Raw genomic sequence first — 19,996 nt, 5'->3', positions numbered from 1 at the left:
TTACCTGCCTGGCTCATCCCGGCACAGGGTGCTCAGCACAAGAGCCTTGGTCAGCCCAACACAGCGATTCCTTACGGCTAAGCCCATAACTGGCTCGTTTACTTGTGCAAAAATATAATTTCAGTACCATAGAAAATATCATTTTTCAATACTAAACATACGCATGGTGGCATTTAACTATTTTCCATCCAGGAAGTGAAGGCAACTTTGGGGTTTAAATTCTAATAGGTAAATCCGAACATATTTTATGCTTATCATTCTATATTAAAAATAAAATCAAAGGGGAGCACAAGAGGTTGAAGGCCACTAAAATAAACACTTTAAAAATAACTTTTAAGTACTGCTACAAAAAGTAACCATGTGAATTACATTATAATAGATTGACTCACTGGCCATCACCATGTCAGTTTTTTCTCTCAGTCTTTGCATCTGCTGCAAATGAACCCATTTTAGAGTTGTTCAGTTTATATGTAGTTTCCTTTGCTATAGATCAAGCATCTTTTCTGAACCCAAATGAGAGAACGTGATCTGTGGCTCGATTGCATCCACATGATACGTTTTAGGAGACACCTAGCAGCAGATCTAAGAAAAGAACCAGTGGGCTATAACAACTAAATAACCACAATCATTATTGGGTAAAATCACGGCTGCTCTCAAGTACAATGAAAGGTCTTGCAAAGCTGTTTCTACTGGCAAGAATTTTAGGGGTTGAAAATACAAAGGTAGTCAAAATGTAACCTGAATGCAGACCTAGTAAGAAGATGAGATGGGGCAACCGAGAATTAAGAGGAAACTAATCTGCAAATGACAGGCAAGGTTTGGAAGCTGAAACCACTACCTCCACTTCAGCCCACTGGCAGAGAGCTTGCGTATCACATCACATAATGAATTACCAATTCGCAAATGCCGGCACTGCCAGACTTGACACGGGTGTTTCCGTTATGGGTAATGGTGCGACCACTTCAGTCCCAGGCCACGTGGGAGGCAGGTGTGCCGATCGCGGCCGGGGTTTCCATCCCACCCCAGCCTGCCATGCTCAAAACTTCATTTCCCCTTTCCAGGTTGCCGCGTTACAAGGTTGTCACTCCTGCAGCTCGGAAGCACAGCAACCAAATTTTCAGGCTGCTCATGCCCACCTCAAAAGCTGGTCTGGAGCGTATTCATTAATTTATGTTATTAAATGGAAATAAGCTCAGAGAGACTCCTTTGGAGACGGATCCTCCAGCCCTCCGGGCTCCCAGCACGCCTGGGCGCCATGACCGAAGCCCCGCTTGCCCCACGGCTCCAGCAGCACCGCTCTTCCCCGCTCCCCTGCGCAGCCCGAGCCCCACGCAAGGAGCCCACTTGAACTTGACCCCGTCCCCACGCCCACTCGAGGGGACGCTGTGCCCAGCTGACGGACGCGTGGTGTCCCCAGGGCAGGCCAAGGGTCCCAGCCGGGCAGGCGGATGCAGGGCAGGCTGCAGGGCCCAGCCATGCCGCCATGTCTCCCCTCACAGCTGGGGAGAGGAAACGCGTTGAGCTTCCCCACACGGACCACGGCTGCCCACCCGTGTGTGGGTGCCGGGGGGGGGGGGGGGGGGCAGATCTACCCGAGAGAAATGGAGCTGTGATGGTGCGTTTCCTATAAAAACGGGACCGGGGTGTGGGGTGAGGGTCGAGTCAAACCCTTCACCTGTCTCTCCTTTTACACCAGAGCCGGAGGCCAACGGCAGGGCCGGGCGGCGGAGGTTCCCTGAGGGAAGGCAGCGCCGGGATCGCTTCCCCCGCCGGTGAAGCCAGGCTCTGGCCCCCAGGGCCGCCTTTCCCCTCCGGGCAGGGCGGCGGGGGGTGACTGCGGGGCGGAGGAGGGGCCGCCGCGGCTTTCAACTTTGCCGGCGGAGGGCCGCCCCGCCCGGGGCAGCGGGGTCTCCTCAGCGCCCGGCGGGAACGCGCCGCCCCCCCCCCTTTTCACGACGGCTCTCCTCAACTTCGGCCCGGCCGGGCGGCTCCTCCACCCCGGCAGCACCATGACAGGCGGCGGGGCGGCGGGCTCCGGCCGGCGGCGAGCCGCCAAGCCGCCGTTCCTCGGCGGCGGTCTGTGAGAGGGTTTCCCCTCCTCCCCGCGGGGGGTTGCCGCGGCCGCCCGACCCGGTTGCGCCGCCGCCTCCCGCCTTCTTCTTCCCGCCTTCCCGCCTCCCGCTCGCCATGGCCGCCCGCGGAGCCGAGAGGCGCGGCGCGGAGCGGAGCGGCAGTGCCGGGGTCTCGCCGCTGCCTGCCAGCGCCCCGTGAGGGGGGACAAGCGGGGCGGTGTGTCCCTACGCTCAGTCCTGCCCGCCCCCCCCCCCTCCACCACCACCAACCACCCCCCCCAACTCCCCTCCTCCCCGGAGCGGAGATGTGCGAGACCCGTGTGAGGGGAGTCTCCTCCTAGACCGGCAGCCAGGATGGTGCACCTGCAGCCCCTGCCCCTCGTCGTGGTCCAGGGCGTCCTCCAGCTCGTAAGTCTCCTTCCCCGAGCCCCTCCGGTACCCTCTGCCGCAAGACTTTTTGGGGAGCGGGCCCCCTTCCCACCGGGGAGGGCGGCAGGCGCGGTCTCCCGTGGAGGCAAAAGGCAGGGTTGACTCCGAGCAGCCCGCCACCACACCAGCGGGCAGCCTCCCACAGCCCCGACGCCTGGTTTTATTGCTTTTTAATTTTTTTTTTGTTATTATTTTAAGCGGGTCTGTGCTTTTTGTGGTGTTTTTTTTTTTTTTTCCGCGCGTTTGCCGCTCGGCGGGCTCGTTCGGGATGTCGGGGTACTCCGGTTGGCCGAGCGAAGAGGGGGAGCCGGGGGTGCCCCGGGATGCGCCGGCAGCCGCCGCGGAGCCGGGGACGGCGGGCCGGTGGGTGGGTGCCGAGGACCGTCCTACCCCCCCCCCCCCTACACACACCCCCCGAAACTGTCCGTTCCCTAAAAGTTTTGCGCTGTCCTCAGTGTTTCGTGGGCACGACATAGCGGGTTGCGTGGGTAAGAGTCACCTGCGCTTTGAAAGCTCCCTCCGTAGAGTTTCGGCTTGCTGCAGCGCACGCCGGGGTGTTGGTTAATTTTTATCGTAGGCTGTCGCACATGCCTGTGCTGTGCTACGTATCCCTTTGCATGCGGAGGGGGGAATTTGGGGACTGACAAGGCGAAATGCAGACTTCAAAACTGGGAGCTGGGCAGGGGAGGGAAGCGGAGCGAGGTGGGCGGCTGGAGACCGGTACGCGACGAGCGCAACTTCTCCCGAAGCCAGAAAATTGCCCTGGTTGTGGGGATGTCGCGGTGGAAAACAAATGGTCTTCATGTTCGCGTTAACGTGCCGGGAGAGGTTAAAAGGAGGGAAAATTGCATTGGCAAAAGAGTTTGGCAATCTTCGCTTTAACAAGTATTATTAAAATGGTATTTCGAACTTGGGGGGAGGGGGGGGGAGTTTTGTTTTTACTCCCGTAATTACCTCTGATCCGTGCTGCAAAAGTTATGCCTCTCTTCCCCAGATGCCTCGTATCTGAAAGTTTGTCACTGTAGTCAATAGGGAGTGTGTAATAAACCTTGAAGGGATTAAACACCCTCCTTAAGAGCCGGAGTCTAATATTACAGCATGAGTTGATTGATTAGTTTTTGAGGAAGCTTATGTCAAATTCTAATCCGGTTTTGGATTGTGCTTGTCGTGTAATGTTTTTTGCTCCAGCACTTTATCATAGCAATGAAGTAGCGAGCTGCAGTCCTGCGATAAGGCACACATTTCTTTCACACTCCTATCCTTTTGGACAATAAAAGACTGTTTACATTCTTCACATTCTTGCAGCCCAGTTTCCAGCCAAACAACTGCGCAGGGGTGAGAGATGAGAAAAGAGAGCGGTAAATGGATTACAAAGTTGCTGAGCGGAAGGGAACCAAATAAAACCGCTCCTTCCTCACACCTACAACCTCTCTCGCTCACTCACGCCCTCCTTTTTATTTTTTTAAACAGATACCAAAGGGATTGATTGAAACTTGTATCAACAGGGATTGCGTTTGTTACCCAAGGTTTTATGGATCATGTTGGGAAGTTGCTTGCTGTGGTCTTACATGCCTTGAGTGAAGGCTGACTGAAGAAGCAAAGTTGCTGTCTTGAATTAAACAAAAATCATGCATAGTCGGTGCAGGTTTTCAGGTGGATGTGGCACTCAGCTCACCCAGGAGTATTCGTTTCTTCTGCATTCTTTATATACAAACCAGCAAAATTTTGGAGTCAATTAGTTTTACAGCTCACATAAATTAGTTTAAATAATAAATTAAAGCAAAATGAGAATGTGTGATATTTTTGAGGTATCTTTAGGTATACCTTTTAATGCTAATCTATTACTAAAAAGTTGTGTAAATACATTTTGGCATACTATTACCAGAACATCTGGTTAAAGTTACAGCTTATTGTAAATTGAGTTGAGAAATATTTGACGCTGGTGGTAATGCATTGAATACAAGTCACTGTGCTATTCTTTGTTCTCTGGGCAGTATTTGGAGGGACTGGTGGCTTCCTGGAATCTAATTAGCAGTTTTAGCAGGCAGGCATTGGTGGTACTAATTCTTGACTTTTTTTTTTTTTTTTTTTTTCCAAACCAAACATCAACATGGTTAATATTAATACAACACTAAAGGCTCAGCATTTCAGCCAAGAGAGAAAAAAATGTGGGTTTCATTGTTTCAATACAGCAGCATTCTAGTAACCCAGAAATGCTGGCATCAAATCCTTCCTGATGGTGTAATCTTAATTCTTTGTGAAATCAGAGATGCTAGAATGCAAAATATTTTGCCACTGTATTTTAGTGAAAGTAGAAGTACTTGTTTTATTAGATTTAACTTCAAAAGCTTGCTTGGCTTTCAAATACCAAAGTGTGGTATCTACTTAGCTACTTCTTAAAGATGTGTAAATGTAGGATAAAAGCTGTGTAAAACTTCACAAATTTGAGGAGATGCTAAGGATTATGGCAGACCATCTTGCTGAATTTCTGAAAGCAATGTTAGTTAGGTGATTATTTATATGCTGTATCTAATATTGTTCAGTCAGAAGTTCATGTTTAGCACTTCCTTAATAGAGTGTGGATGTATTTTTTGTAGCATGTTCCTGGATTATTGTGTTGATTAATAGATGGTGTACCAGTATGCATGCAGCATGAGCACAAATATATTTCTTAAACTACTTTGCATATTTGGGTATATTAAACAGTAAGGAAGCCTGCTATTCATTCACGTTAAGGTGCCAACTTGCTTCTGTATAAATGCGTTCATTTTAAAAGTCAGGTTTACCTTATATTGTCAATATAGATCAAAATAATAATTTGCAATGCACAGTCACTACATGTCTGGCTGTTATTGATAAGAAGACCAAAAATTATTGTATTGTATTATCATTAGCAGGTACTCTTGCTTTACTATAAGCTTTTTTCAATTGTCACATAATTGCTGAATGCCCTCTTAGTTATCTCTTTATAAGTAACAGAGTTCTACATATTGGAAATTGAAAAGACTGTAGTATTAGGTTTATATGGTTTATAGTATGCCTGCTAGTGTTTTGTTAAGTTAGCTTTAAATGCCTTAAAGGGAGGGGGGCTTCTGCTACTTCCCTGGGAATACATACTACTTGTCATTTTAAAGTAATCTTGTTTAAAAAAATTAAAAATGCTGTCAGTATCCAGTGTTTTCTTTTCATGTTATTAATATGCACCTTTAAAATACCATGTTTCATAACATTGTTTAAAATAGCTTATATGAGGTCTTCAAAATGTATGACATTCCCCCCTTTAAGAAAGAAAGAGGGAAAAAAACATAAGGGCTGTACATAGGTTTTGAAAAAGCTGAGTTTGCTTCAGCTGTAGATAGCTAGTATAGCCACTACTTTCCCTTTGTCTTGGCAAGCTATAGTTACAGTCAAACACTCACAGACAGGACCTGGGTAATCAGGCACCTTAACTATTTGTTTATTATGGCATCTCTGCGGTCTGAAATTAAGAAAGGATTACAGCAGCATTTTCTAGTGCCTGTAGTTAAAGTTGCATCAGCATTTCTATCAAGAAACTCTCTTCTAACATTGTCATTGGGCAGAGCTGTCACCATGTTAGAATCCTAGGAATCAATTATTTACAAACACTTAAAAGCAGATAAGTTTTTCCCAATAGTGTTTGTATAGATGAGAAATAATTAGGAAAAAAGGCAAAGTATGTTATTTCAAGATTCTTTTCCACCAAGATTGAAGTATAGCATTTGATATGAGTGAAATTCAGTGACAGGTTGGTTGTCTTGGACTTTTCAAGGGGCTAAAATTTTTAACCATAACAAAAAACAATTTGTCAGACAATGAAGCCAAAATTTTTGGAGTTTTTTTTTTTTTTTAAAAGAGAATTTAAGATTCTTAACAACTTGAGCTAGAAAGAATATTTATAACTTGCTATAGTGCAAGACATTGGTTCATAAGCAGAAATAGCTTGAAAACTGAGATAAAGCTGCATTTCCATTTAAAATATGTATGCTATGTGAGGCATAGAAACACAGAGGTGTGTTCCTCCTGGCTACTTTAATTTTATCTCCGTAGCCTTGCAAACATGGTCTACATAACATGCCCTTGCAGTGAGAATCAGAAATAGGGACCATGCAAAACTCTCAACTCTGTTTCAGAAAGGTAAACGCTTCCCTCCAGTCATCTTGAAGTGCACAGATGAAATTCCATCCCTCTTAATTTCAGGGAGATCTTTCTCATGAAATATATTGGTCGCAACGTTTCATTTGGTTTATTTTGGTATTTTTCTCGATGCTGTAGGCATTGTAAGCCTACATCTCATTCTTGTGTAATAAAGTAATATAAGTAACCCAAGGAATGCAGGCAGTTTGAAGTTGAAGACAGCTCAACAAATGCTGGTTCTCAGCAGTTCGAGAATTTATTATCCTGAACGAGGAGTTATGTGTTACGGTGGATGGGGCTAGGTTTAGTGAGGAAGTTAACATGCAACAGTAAACTCAACTTGTCCTTACGCCACATCTTTTGACCCAGTTCTGTAGAACTGGTGACTGATATTTTTCAGTTTATTTGTAGGTTGACTAGGGCACAGAAATTTTATAGATCCTATTTAAAATCTGTACAGCAAGTCTGTTTGATTTATGTCCAGTAGACCGCAAGATACCTCAGGCTTCCCTAGCACAAGGCATGTAAAATCCAAGTCTCAATCTTTCCATCTGTAACATGGAGAGTATTTTTCTGCCATTGTAAAGCACTTTGAGAGCTACATGTCAGAGATGTGCCGTAAGTACTTCTCCCTACTGGTACCGCAGTGTAACCAACAGGCAAGCGAAACAAAGATCGGTGGAGCCCAAACACTAAATTGGGATGCACTGATCGGTCCCACCTTTCTGTTTCGCTTCCTAAGCCTTGGATTCTGCAAGAAGGGAACTCGAGCACGGGGATCGAAAGGGAGCAGCAGAAACCACTTGCTGGTCTGGACATTCAGGGCATCAGAGATGTGCCGCTCTGCTCTAGGTGCACCAAATTCCTCCTGTAGTGTTGAAAATTTTACCCTTAATCAACATTTCATAAATAAAATGTATGAGGAGAAGCAAGAGCTGCTCAGCATGGCACAGCATGGGACTCTGCCAGTGATTCCTAGCCTGTGAGGTGTTAACCTGTGTCTGGCTCAAGTATTGAGTAAGACATGGTAATTCTTGGGCACTTCTGGTAAATAGCTGCAATAAGGAAGGATCAGTGTTAGTCTGTGCTGAATGGTTTTAAGACAAAAGCTGTAATTCCATAGGTGTGGCTTGCATCTTGAAACAGAGAGCTGTTCTGGTGCTCAGGGAAGACTGTCCAGAAGGCTGTCTCTTTGAGCCTTTGACACGTACTTGTCAATGTATTGAAACCAAATGCAGTGAGGAAAAAGGAAGAGATTTTTGCCTTTATCACAAAATTGCTGTGTTAAGTGACTGTTTGAAAGCCTGTGTATTTGCTCTGTGAATCTGTCTGCTAGTCCTGATTTTTGCCCACCTCTTTAACTGACCACTTCGCTATACCTATTATAAAACAAAAATACTGGCCTTGAAATTTTTACTAGCTCAAAACTTGCAGAACTGGAAAGGAGGAAAGTGAAAGTTCCATTCACATGACTACTACAAATTTATCCTGAACTTGATTTCCAAACATCCTATTTTGGGAAAGCTTTGGCCTTTCACATCAAATCTTAAATATACTTGTGTGTATTTCCCCAACCCCATTCATTGTTTCCATTCCGTTTTCATTCTCTCAATTTCCTACCATGTAGCTGTAGTTTATGTAGTTTGTTTAGGTAGTTAAAGAATCGGAGTTAAAGAAAATAATGGGTGGACCTGCTAGGTAGGTTCTGCTTCCAGCAGAGCATCAGTACTGTTAAGTAAGGCCATGAGAGTCATGTTTCACACTCTTAGAGTCCCTTTCCCCCACTTTAGCACTTTTCACACTTGCAGGTTTTCTCTGATGCACTTATCTATATTCATCCGTTTTATCAGTTGTTTCCTTCTGGCACATGTTTCAGAAACTACTGTGGTACCACTGTAGCACTGAAAATATTCTAGCATCTGTGCAGAGTCAGGCAACACAATCATGCCCACACATCGAGTCACGCACTTGGGATACACTCTGCATTAAATGAACCGATGGAGGAGCCTCAACATCAGGCTGCAGCCCGCGAGCCTGCACCTCGCAGCTTGGAGCACGGGCTGGAGCCCTAACATTCACCTGCTCTCAGACTCCACATACCAGGCACTTGGGGTGCTGGAAAAGCTATGCGTCCTGTGCAGAAATACCAGATTTGTCAGTACTCTGCCAGGTGAGCAAGAGATGGGATGGGGGGCAGGTGGATCAGTTTCTGGATGAATCTCACAAAACCTATGAGGTTTGCAGGTCAGGACTTGGAAAACACCATTAATCCCTTTTCTGCAGGGAGTCTCCTTGTAGGCTGGCGCTCTGTGTCAGCTATAAGCTCAGTTGCAGTTAACAAAGAGGTTATTTCGGGATTGGAAGGACAAGGAAACAAATTAAGAGTGGAGAGGAAATAAAGGGCTATGGCGATGGGTTCACAGTTAAGACTACGTAGTTTTGTCCTTGCAGCAGAGATTTCAATGCTGGTACCATGCTCTGCTGTCCCTGCAATGGCAGCGCTTACTGTAAATACAGAATTTGAATGACTTGGTTGTAATTTAAGGTAGAGTTAAAAAGCTGTAAGAGCTGTAGTTCTTGAGATAGGTTTTCTCTTTGTTCCCAACGATTGTTAGTAATAGAAGCTATTATTAGCAGGGAAGTGAAAATGAAAGAATAGGGCGAAATAAAAAATAAAACTAAGAATCTAATGTCTCTAAAATCAGTTTTTTATGTGCGTTGGGACCAATTTTTGTTATTGTGTCATTACAGTGCAAAGTTGAGGCTACTTTGAATGCTCTAATTCTGCTTCTCCAGCTCCAGCATGTTTGTTTTATGTTTATGATCAGTTGAGAATTTCCTGACTTTATAGTACGTGCTTTTGGTGATGACCAGGTATTTCTAATGCCATAAATCACCAGTATAAACACAACCCTAATTTCACCTTACTGTATCCATTATCTAGGAAAATAAAACACTGTGCATAGAAGTGCTTCTATATTTGTTCTGTTATGTAGATTTAAGGGCTTTTTATGGTTCTGATGGAGAAGGAGCTGGCTGTGCTTGAGGCTGACCTGAAGAAAAAAAGCACTGGGACTTTGGTGAGGAAGTAAGATGTGAATATGAGAGAGAGGAAGATGATGGAACTAAAACAGCCCTGTGGACAGGTGGAGTGAGCCTAAGCAGTTACGGCAGGAGGAGAGGAACAGACAGACCAACAGTAACAAGGAATATTCATTCCCACAGTAACATCAAGCTCTGCGTATGAGAGGCCGTGGTGGGTCCTTTCTGCCTGTTACTCTTCCCACTGGAGAGAATTTGGGAGTGGGATTTTTCCAACCAGCCCCTCAGTAGGGGAAAACAAAGAAGGAAGATTTGAGCTCTCTGACTTACTCCATCTGTTTGATTGCACAAGTGCAAGAATTTGGTGATTGCCATGAGTAGTTCTGGGTACTGTTGCTGTTTTCATCCCATGAAGGGGGATGGGGAACCACAACGCTTAGCAGCCCAGGAGGGTAAAATATGGGACCTTGAAGTTTTTTTCCTGTAAGGCTGCTTGGCTCTTTCCTCCTTGCAAGCACCTGATGATTGCTTCTGTTGTTAATTACATGTGTTTGGAAAGTTGGAACTGATGTTCCCCAAGGGGCTTAGAGGGTCTCATGGCCAGTGATTTGTTCTCAAGCCTTCAGCTGTAGCTGTTACAAGTGAGTGTGTTCCTCCACCACTGGCAGCCTTAACCATACAAGGTATTCCCACGTTGAATCCTCTCCTTACTCCGAGCAGTTGGGTGGCTCTTAGAAGAAGAAACCTTCAGAAAATGTAGTGCAGTATAGGTACGTAACAGTAATTTTATAGTACTCTGTAGCTGGACTTCATGGTACTTTTATAGTCGAGATGTGTTACATGTGTGCCGTCATTATTTTGGGAAACTGAAGGAACAAAAGCTGGTTGAGCGTAACAAAATAGAGCCTCAGGCCACAATTGTCACCTTCACCTCCAGCAGACCAGAAGAATATTCTGCACAGTAGAATAGACCCTCTCCTTCACTGGCCTGACTTGATACAAAGACAGAAGCAGGGATGAACTTTGTCAGAGGAGAAGCTGTGGTGTGTTTGCATCCATGGTGAATGACCATATGTTGATTAATGTGGCTCATTGCTTAGGATTTTAACCCCTTACTTCTTAGGTGGCACTGCATGCATTTTCCAAGTTGGATGTTAGTGCTGTCCCACATGCTTTCCTCAGATAAAATTCTAATGTGTCTACATTTTTAATGCAGTAACACGATAGTTTGGTATTTTTTGTCTCCAAAAGACAAGAGAATGTATGATGAAGTATACGTATTTAAAGTACAATAAACTGTAAGTGGGTTCTAGTAATCTCAGAGCCACGTATTTGGAAATTGAGGAAATTCAGTGATTGTACTAAAGAGAATGTGTGAGTGACAAAGAAACAGCTTTATCCCTACCTTTAAGTGACACTTTGAGGAGGAAAACCTAAAATATATTAAACACCCCCCCCCGAATATCTTTACAGTATATTTTAATATAATATATTTATTTCATATGCTACAGGGCAGAGGTTGCATTATGAGGTCATGGTCTACATGAGCACATGGAAACCCCACTGTACTCCTTGGTTCATGAGGTTCAGCCCAACTCCAGTCTGGAAGTCAAATACGGTATCACAAGTCAGTGCCACTGTATCTTGCTGAGAGGCCAGATTGGCAAGGTTTAAACCTAAATATGTCTAAACAGCCTCTAGATTTAAATGCAGATTAAAGTGCAGGAGAAACAACTGTACGACTGCTGGTTGTAGGCCACATAGTCATGTGTTCCCATGTGTCAGGAAGATAGTACTGCTAAACTCTTAATTTTTCAGATTTTAATGTTTAATTTGGGGATAATTACAAAATCCTTCTCTTACACTTTATTCTGTTATGGACTCTTAAAATATGCTTTTAATTTGGAGCCTCCCTGGTTTAAGAGCAAGTAAAAATGCCTGTAAGATATTCAGAAACAATAAAAAAGCCAGGAAGCAATATCTTAAGTAAGTTAAAGCAATATCTTAAGTAAGTTAAAGATGAAACTTCAATCTTAAAACTTTTTTTTTTTTCTTTTTTTTTTTTTTTAAGATTAAAGCACTGTAGCAGCTGAAAAGACCTGTGGAATCTGATTCTTAATTGGCCAGCACAGGGACATTTTTGGAGTGACATAATGTGGATCAAGGGAGGAGGGAAGCCCAGTCCTTCAGTTTCTTAAGCAAACAGTGTGCCAGGGAGAAGGCTAAAGCTTGTGTTGTTTTCCACTCATTAAACTAACAAAATGCTAATCAGCTTTGCGGAAAGATTCATAGTAGATAATGTTACTTCTGTCGCTGTGGCACCACTGAAGAGTTATCAGGTGTGTTAGCCTGGGTCACTTCAAATTAGATGATTGAAACACTTATATGTGACAATCACTCACTAAATTGCACCTCACTTTCTTTTAAAACAGATTAAATTTTGTCCATTGGCTAATTGTAATTCTGTCACCATTCAAGGCAGGGAAAAGACTGATATCCTTATCGGGACAAATCTTGTGATACAGCTGCACTTGTGTGCCAGACGCTGCTTCATCCCACTGCTGAACCACTGTGTAGTTTACAGTCTTTGAATTAGTCTTCCAGTACTGGAAACATCCATTTTTTAATTAATTTTGAATCAAACTGCACGGTCTTCTGTGCTGAATGACAAATCCATCAGTCTTCTTCATGTTCCCCTGGCTTGGGTCTCCTCTCTGCTGTAAGAAGGTCTCTGGCCCTCCAGGGAGCTTTTCTAAGCTGCACTCTGCCATGAGCTGCCTGCTTGCCACCTCTTTTTCTCTCTCCCTCTCCCCTCCGTCCTCCTAAAGTTTTTTCCAAGCAGAGGATGCTTAGTTCCTCTGGGAGAAGCAGCAGCTTCCTTGCTTTCCTCTTCTTCCTGGAGATTCCCGCCTGATCCAAAGTACAGTAGCCAGGAGCAGGCAAAAAGACTATCTTCCTTTCTACTGCCCAGCTTCGATATTTTTTTAGTATTATTATTATTGAAAGCAAAACATACTGTATTTGTACAGGAAACAAATTAAATAGTTAAAGTCACCTTTCTGGGATCTTGTTAGTAGTCATTAGTTCACCCGTTGCTGAAAGCTGTCTGTCCCAACTCTCTGGTAGCAGATCAATCCAAATGCTTTATCAGTTTTGAGTTCTAGCTTATATTATATACTTCTAGAATGTTTCCATCTAAAATTGTCCATTTTTTGACTTGCTTGTTACAAGGCAAAATCTGAGTGGATAGTCACTGTTAAAACAAAAGACTGGAACATGATGTGAGGGCTGTCATACTTTTGTTTTTTGAGAAGCAAATTTTACAGAACTGCAGGTGCTATAGACACTGTACTATTTCTCTAAACCCCATATTTTTCCCTTCTGACACTTTCTCCCTATCAAGGTCTTGCTGTGGCAGTGAGCTGTGGTGTGTAAAATTTAGATCAAGACCAAGAGATACAACAAACTGCATTTCCACCACATTAGCATTCTGGGGGCACAGGCGGCTTTCTGTTTCTTTACGCTTTTCTCCTTCCCCCTAGAACCCAAAATCCCAGATATTTATTTTTTTTCCTACAGGAGTTCTGGTGAAATCACAGCTGATGTTTTTCCTTAAAGCTCTTTAAAAGTGGGAGAGCCATTCTCATCCATCTCACTCCTTGAGCCTCTTCTTATTTTTCTTCTCACTAAAACTCAGTATCCAGTTCCTGGCACCTAACTGAAGCTAGCTTAAAATAATACCAAGGTAGCTGAGTGTCTGACAGGAGAATAAATTCATTGTTGACTTAGGACCTATTTGATTTAAGTAAATGAAATGCCTCTAAATGTAAGAATGAAAAAACATTACATACCTCATACTCAGATCCAGTTTATGGTATTCACCCCATAATCCTTTTATTCAGCTATGCATGACCTATGTATTATCAGCAATGGACAGCCTAACACTGCTGTGACTAGGGAATTTAAACTCCACATTTTATTTAACAAAACATTTTTGTGGCTATTGGATGGGATCTGTTACTCTGCTTGCTTAGACTGAAGGTTCAGTGTTGCTGGTTTTAATACTTAATGTTGAACAATGGGGGAAGGAATGAATTTAAAATAGCTAACTTTGTATTTATGATGACTAAGAATACCATTCTGCAGAAATTTGCCTTCTGGTGAGTTTGCAATATTCTTTCAATGAGCAGCACAGTTATATTTTTAGTGGAATAACAAGATTAATATGGTGAAAAATACAAATATAATAGGTATTGTATCTTTCTTGGGTTTTGATGGATTGGATTCTCTTGTCCAGTTCAGATTGACTACTAGATTTGTTTTTAATTGATATCAATAAAGCTGGTAATGGTGAAGGAGAGTCAACTTTATGTTCTATTTAGATATTAAAACTGTAGTCCTGATAACACAAACCAGTAGTCACTTAACTAACTTGTCCTATACCAGTGTTATTAATATCCTTCTGTGCATTCAGGGAATATTGAGATAAACTGGTCTGTGTGCAGGTATTAATAAAGCCTGCTCTACTATGACTATGTGCCCCATGTCCTGATTTCTGTCTTACCCACTACAATTATTTAATAGAAATCTAATTATCCTTGAGATCACCAGCTTGTCAGATCCAATTGAACTGCAAAGCATGGCTGAACAGTTATTTGAGTGGGACTGACACACAGCTGACGTGCAACAGCATCATAGGAAGCTTGATTTTCTTAGGAAATGGGCTAAAATAATATTTGAAACGGAAACTAGTCTGAAATCCAAAACACACCTGCATCCCAATCAGAAGTTCACCAGGCCACACTTCAGGGTTTTGGTTGTTATTGTATAGACACATAGAGGCTACAAAAGACATTTTAATCTTTCCTTGGCTGTAAATGAAAGCATGGGCTACTGTATAATTCATTTGGTTCAGGCTCCTCTTCAAAATACTCAACTGGAAAAGAAGTAGTAATTAATTTTAGTGGGGTAAGAAAACCTACACAAATAACAGGGGGGGAATTTCTTCAGTTTGAGAATAACAACTAACTAAGGTCAGGAACTTTTCTACTTTTCTGAAAAATTCAAAGTCATTAAAAGACAGAACAGAAGTTATCTATATCACAGCTCTGAATTAAAAACCTGCAGTTTGCATACAGTGCCTGAGAATGAGATGCAGCAAGCTCCCCACACAGAAGGGAGATACCTACACGGTCCCACGAAGAAAGGAGCAGTAGCTTAAAATGTATCCCTTTTAGAAACTTCAGAGCCTTCCTCTGGGTTGCAAGGATGTCTTTCTTTCACTTAGACTAGCAGGCTTTTTAAGGGAATTTGGTTAGCCTAAGGTAGAACAGCTTTTAATGACTAATGAATAAATAGGTGATAACATCTCCATTCTCTCTGTGCAAATAAGTCAGTGCTTATCCCCTAATTAGGGTAGCAGAAGGGAAAGTGAGCCTGCATCTCTCAAGACAGTATCATATTTATCAAGGTAGGCAGTATTCTCCAGGAGGGTGCTCAGTCCCTGCCCTCAAAGGGACTGAAAGCTGCTTGGATCTACCTTTTGGGGGAAGAAAGAGAATAAGTACAAATTTGGTCTTCTTTTTTTTTTTTTTTTTTTTTTTTTTGGTGGGAAGTGGGATATGTATGCTCAAATTCAGTGAGAGCAGGAAAGTGACTTTCCTCTCACGCCTACCAGAAGATGTACTTGCTCCTACAAGGAGCCACTGGATTAAAAAAACTAAAAACTAAACTAAAATAAAAAGCGGTGGAGGCATCATTGCAAGTATTTTTATCTCTTTCTGTGACCTTAGTCAAACGTGAGTGAAAACCACATCCTGGATCGGATCCTTCAACAGAAATCGATGAAGAAATGCCTAGACTTGTATCCCAGGAGAGCCCATACATGGATTAGAAGCTCAGGTGCTCCAAAACAAACTAAAGGGAATTTGCATTCTGAAAACATAAGGACTACTTGGGTCATGTGTCTTACAGTGTGGTTTTAGAGGTTATAGATTTAGGACCTAGGCATCTGTTATGAACCTGTGGAAAAACTGTACTTGTTGTCTCTCAAGCTCTCCGTGCTCTTTCGTTGTTTTCTTTAGCAGATGGATACCAGGAAAATCTACCCAATATTTTCCTGTGATGTAGGATTGCTCATACTGAACACTTCCCTGTATTCTTCCTTAGCTTTTTTTAGAGGGTCCCATGATAATCCCTAGGAAGTTTCACAGCTGGTGGTATCGTATTGTTTAGTAAGTTTTTCCTAATACTATACACAAAGTTTTTCTAATTCCTTCCTGTTATGCTTAGCTATCTTCTCTTCTATGACTCTTGAGACACTTTGCTTTAGGCTGCATTATTTGCCTGTTCCTGGGGGCCTTTTCCTCAAAGAGCTACAATGTTAGCATTGTGAGTCACAGCAAGTTTTGCCTCTTTATTGATCTTTTCTACTGGTCATGTGTATTTGGAGTAACTTACATCTTTTCTTCTTCCCTCTTTCCTGTTGGTTTTCACAGAACATCTTTATGGGAAGATATCTGCAGCGCTCACCCAACTTGCTAGGGTTAAAAGATACCATTTAAGCATAGAGGACTGTTGGTGAATTTGGCAATTTTGCAGATGAAGAAAATGGGCTAGATTCAGGAGGAAGACGTTCTCCTGGAATATTTTTTCTACTTCAAACTGCAATGGTTTCACTACCAAATATTTTTTTATCCATCTCTGGGCACATTATCTAGGCAGTTTGGGTTTTTTTCTGGACATCAGCAGTCAGCCCGTGAGGACAGGATAATCTATGCATGCTATGCATATATTCTGAAGATGTGAACTACGTGACTATATTAGCACTATGCACAAGTTAACAAGCACAACACCAAAAGGTAGGAGTACAGTTAATGTGGTTTTGATCAGCTCAGAGCTCAGGGAGAACATTCTTGTATCTAGCCAGAAACATTACCAATCTCCCCAGTGTATTGCTTCCATTGCAAGCTCTTCAGGGGTGCCTTCTGCTTCATCTACAATGCTCAGACTAAGTACAGTAGTGGCTCAAAAGAAAAATAGCAGCAGGAATTGCACATAAACAGATTGTATACCTAAATATTTTGCTCAGTCTCTAATTTCTGATTAAAGTAATAGCCCACAAATTCCTGAGGGACACGTTTCTTTGTAAGCAGTGACAACCTTTGTAGCTGTCTGTGTAAGAAAAGCTTCTGCTGAAACATGCTATAAAAAAAATAAAATCGCATGTTCTGTTGATACAAACCTAATATTGCTTCAAATTTCCTATTCCTGAAAGAAATACGTTTGGAGTAGTCTGTAAAATAGTCCTTTTACCTGGAACCACCTCCTGTTTCTCATACAAGTCATCATCTTTAATAGATAAACTTTCCATTAAGAGCTAGACAAGCTGCTATTTTTTCTTGCAGTAGTCAGAAATAAGAACAATAAATGCGTGGGAGAAATTCATCAATTTGGTTAGAAACATCAAGGTGCATGCCTATCTGAAATATAGACAAATCAGTTCAGCGGAAGGCTCCAAGTGTAGAATTATTGACTCTGGAGGATAAGATACAGAATAACCTTCTTAGGGTCTACTTTGTCAATTTTAAGTAGTGTTTGCAAGGTGAGTAGTTTAACAGCACAAATTTAATAGTAGATGCATCAGAGCTTTTCCAAAAAAATTTTTCCCTTTAAAAATAACACTGCTGTAAAAGTATATTAATGTTCTATTCATTTATTAATGTTCTGTAGGATAGTATAAATAAGCACAACTGATTGATATAACTTATAAAAGTACATAAATGTGTCTCTTTTTTTCGATCTGGCTGCTCATTTGCTGATTGCGGTATCAATTCTGTGACCAACTGGTTGAGCCCTCTCTATGGTGTGTCACAATCCTGGAAGCGATGGGGTCTGCGATACTAACATGCATGTGTAGCGTGAAAGATTTAAGTCAGTAGGTCACAATGAATCTTTTTTTATCTTTGTAAATATAAACACAATTCTCGAAAGTTAACTTTTGAGATAAATGCTTCTTTCACATGGTGCTAATCGTATGTCTGCACTGGGATTTTTTTAAGTCTATCAGGCAAAAAATAATTGTTTTCTTCGAAACACATTTGAGCCATCTATTCAAGAAGTGCACTATCTTTCAGACAATTCAAATAGGAAGCAGTCCGTGTCTAGCTATATTACCAAGCAAGGAAGAACATCTCATCCTATGACACATTCAATTATATATGTAAGACAACGTCCTGGGAAGTTAGCAGATGAAAGCTGTCCTTTAAGTCTACCACACGATACAAATATGACTTTTGTTTCATGGAATGTGTACAATTGAAACAAGGAAAAAAAATTGCTAAATTCACTTATATGCTGCCATTCAAAGCTTATAATTGAGATAATCAACTTTGAGTCATTGTGTTTAAAAAATAAAGCTGCTAGGAATTTTTCTTTTTTTTTTTTTAAATGGATCATATCCAGCATTTTGGCACAAGCATTTCTCTGATGAAAGAAAGCCAATGTACTGGAAGAGTGGGAGGAAGGTGGCGGCAGTGCCTTTTCTGGTAGCCATGCTTGCTTAACCTGGTGAAGGAAGTCCACCGTCCCAGTGATATTGCACTGCTGGCAAAAATATGGGCCTTAGGGGTTAAAAGCATACTACTAATACTGAGAGGAAGAAGCTAACTTAAATACTCAGCACCCATCAGTTGAAAGTTACATTTTCATTAATACAGAAATTCTTCTTGTTTAATAACACCTCTCCTTCAGATTCTTCAAACCCCACAGCAACAATTTTCAACAGTATCTTTTGAAAATAACCTTATAATGAAATTTGAAGCAAACAAGATTGTTAAATCATCTTCTTTGGGAAGATTAGTTTTCGGGGGGTTTATTTTGTTTATACTGTTTTTTCCAGCAAACTACGTCAAAACTTTTCAGTAACGATAGTGATTATGAAAATTTAAGCCTACAAAATCCCTCTGTGAATTCATTCTATAGTCTTACAGAAGAATGGGACTCCATTTATTACTGACCTCCAGTTAGGGTTAACCAGTACCTCCTGCGCCTGAGTCCATCTGCTTTTTCACCCAAACAGTATTCCACTTGTCCAGGCAGTAACATACCAGCTTGGAGACAGAGATGCTTGGGAGACTGTGCCAAAAACCTTGATAAAGTAGATGACATTCCTCTGCTCTCTTCTCATGCACAGATCTAGTCTTTTGATAAATATTTGGCAATCAGTTTAGTCAAGCATGGTAAATTTAGTAAATCCGTGGTAAATCTATGCTGGCTATTCCCAGTCATCATCTTCCCCTTTGTGTGCACAGATATGACTTTAGAAAGGATTTGCTCCATGATTTCCTCAGGGGCTGAAGTGAGTCTGAGCAGCTGGTAATCTCCTGGATTGTTTTTAGCCTTTTTTGAAAATGGTCACTACATTTGGGTTTTTCCTGATCATCAGAGACCTCCCCCAATCTCCAAAACCTTTCAAACGTGATAGTGAACAGCCTCATAATATCACCAACCAGCAATTTCAGCGCACTTGAATGATACCCATCCATCCCTGTGGACTATGTATGTGTTCAGATTACTCAGGGGATCCCTGATTGAATTGTCTTCTGTGACTGATAGTAAGGATTATGTAGGAAATAGAATCAAAACTTCAGAGGGCTTGAATTAGTTGCACTTAGTTCTGCAAGAGTCAAATGCATCCCATGGAGTTCAATACTATATCACTGAGATAGGCACCACTGGTTTTGTTTAGTGATGGATGCTAAATGATCATTAAGCCAAAATTTAAACAATCTGCTGCAAAGGAATAGTTGTCATTCACAATTTTTTCTCTAAATTAACTAGAAAGACATGATGGTTCACTTCAAGTCTCTTTAGGAGATCTAAGCTTTTCTTACAAGGGTAGGTCTTGAGGTTGGTCTTCCAATATTGCGGCAGAGAATGGCCTTGTAGACGCAGAAGGAAATGTGCTTCTGGAGTATTGGAAATGTTCCTTGTGGATGAGGATGCTCCAGGGGGGAGCAGCAATGTGTGCTTTCTTGATGACTCTGGAGCACCAGTCCTGTAAGAACTGCTTCATTCTCCCATCTTTCTCTGTCCCTATACAGTTTGAACACAATATAATTTTACCTGAAGTCTACATCAGCAGTGTGTAAGATTCAGCAAAAATGTTGGTAACAGCATTAGTGTGGGTTAGGCCCATTTTTTGAGTAAAAACTCAAGACCAGTTTGCTTAAAATACTGATTATTGTATTCTTTGGTGTGTTACATTTTAGCAATACCCACAGATATAGAAATAATGT

The 19,996-nt window shown here is 42.1% G+C and overlaps 1 protein-coding gene across 1 annotated transcript in view; it reads left to right on the top strand.

Moving 5' to 3' along the window:
• The first annotated feature begins 2,190 nt into the window (after positions 1–2,190).
• The window catches only part of NXPH2 (neurexophilin 2), a 40,443-nt gene continuing 22,637 nt past the window's right edge, over positions 2,191–19,996 (top strand). The window contains exon 1 of the mRNA XM_049801150.1: positions 2,191–2,480. Within this exon, the coding sequence (XP_049657107.1) occupies positions 2,427–2,480 (54 nt within the window). The 5' untranslated portion in view covers positions 2,191–2,426. The remainder of the gene's footprint in view (positions 2,481–19,996) is intronic.

The sequence above is a fragment of the Accipiter gentilis genome, chromosome 1 (assembly GCF_929443795.1).
Source record: "Accipiter gentilis chromosome 1, bAccGen1.1, whole genome shotgun sequence".
Lineage (NCBI taxonomy): Eukaryota > Metazoa > Chordata > Aves > Accipitriformes > Accipitridae > Astur > Astur gentilis.
The sequence above is the reverse complement of the archived record's forward strand: the minus strand, read 5'-3'. Positions and strand labels throughout refer to the sequence as shown.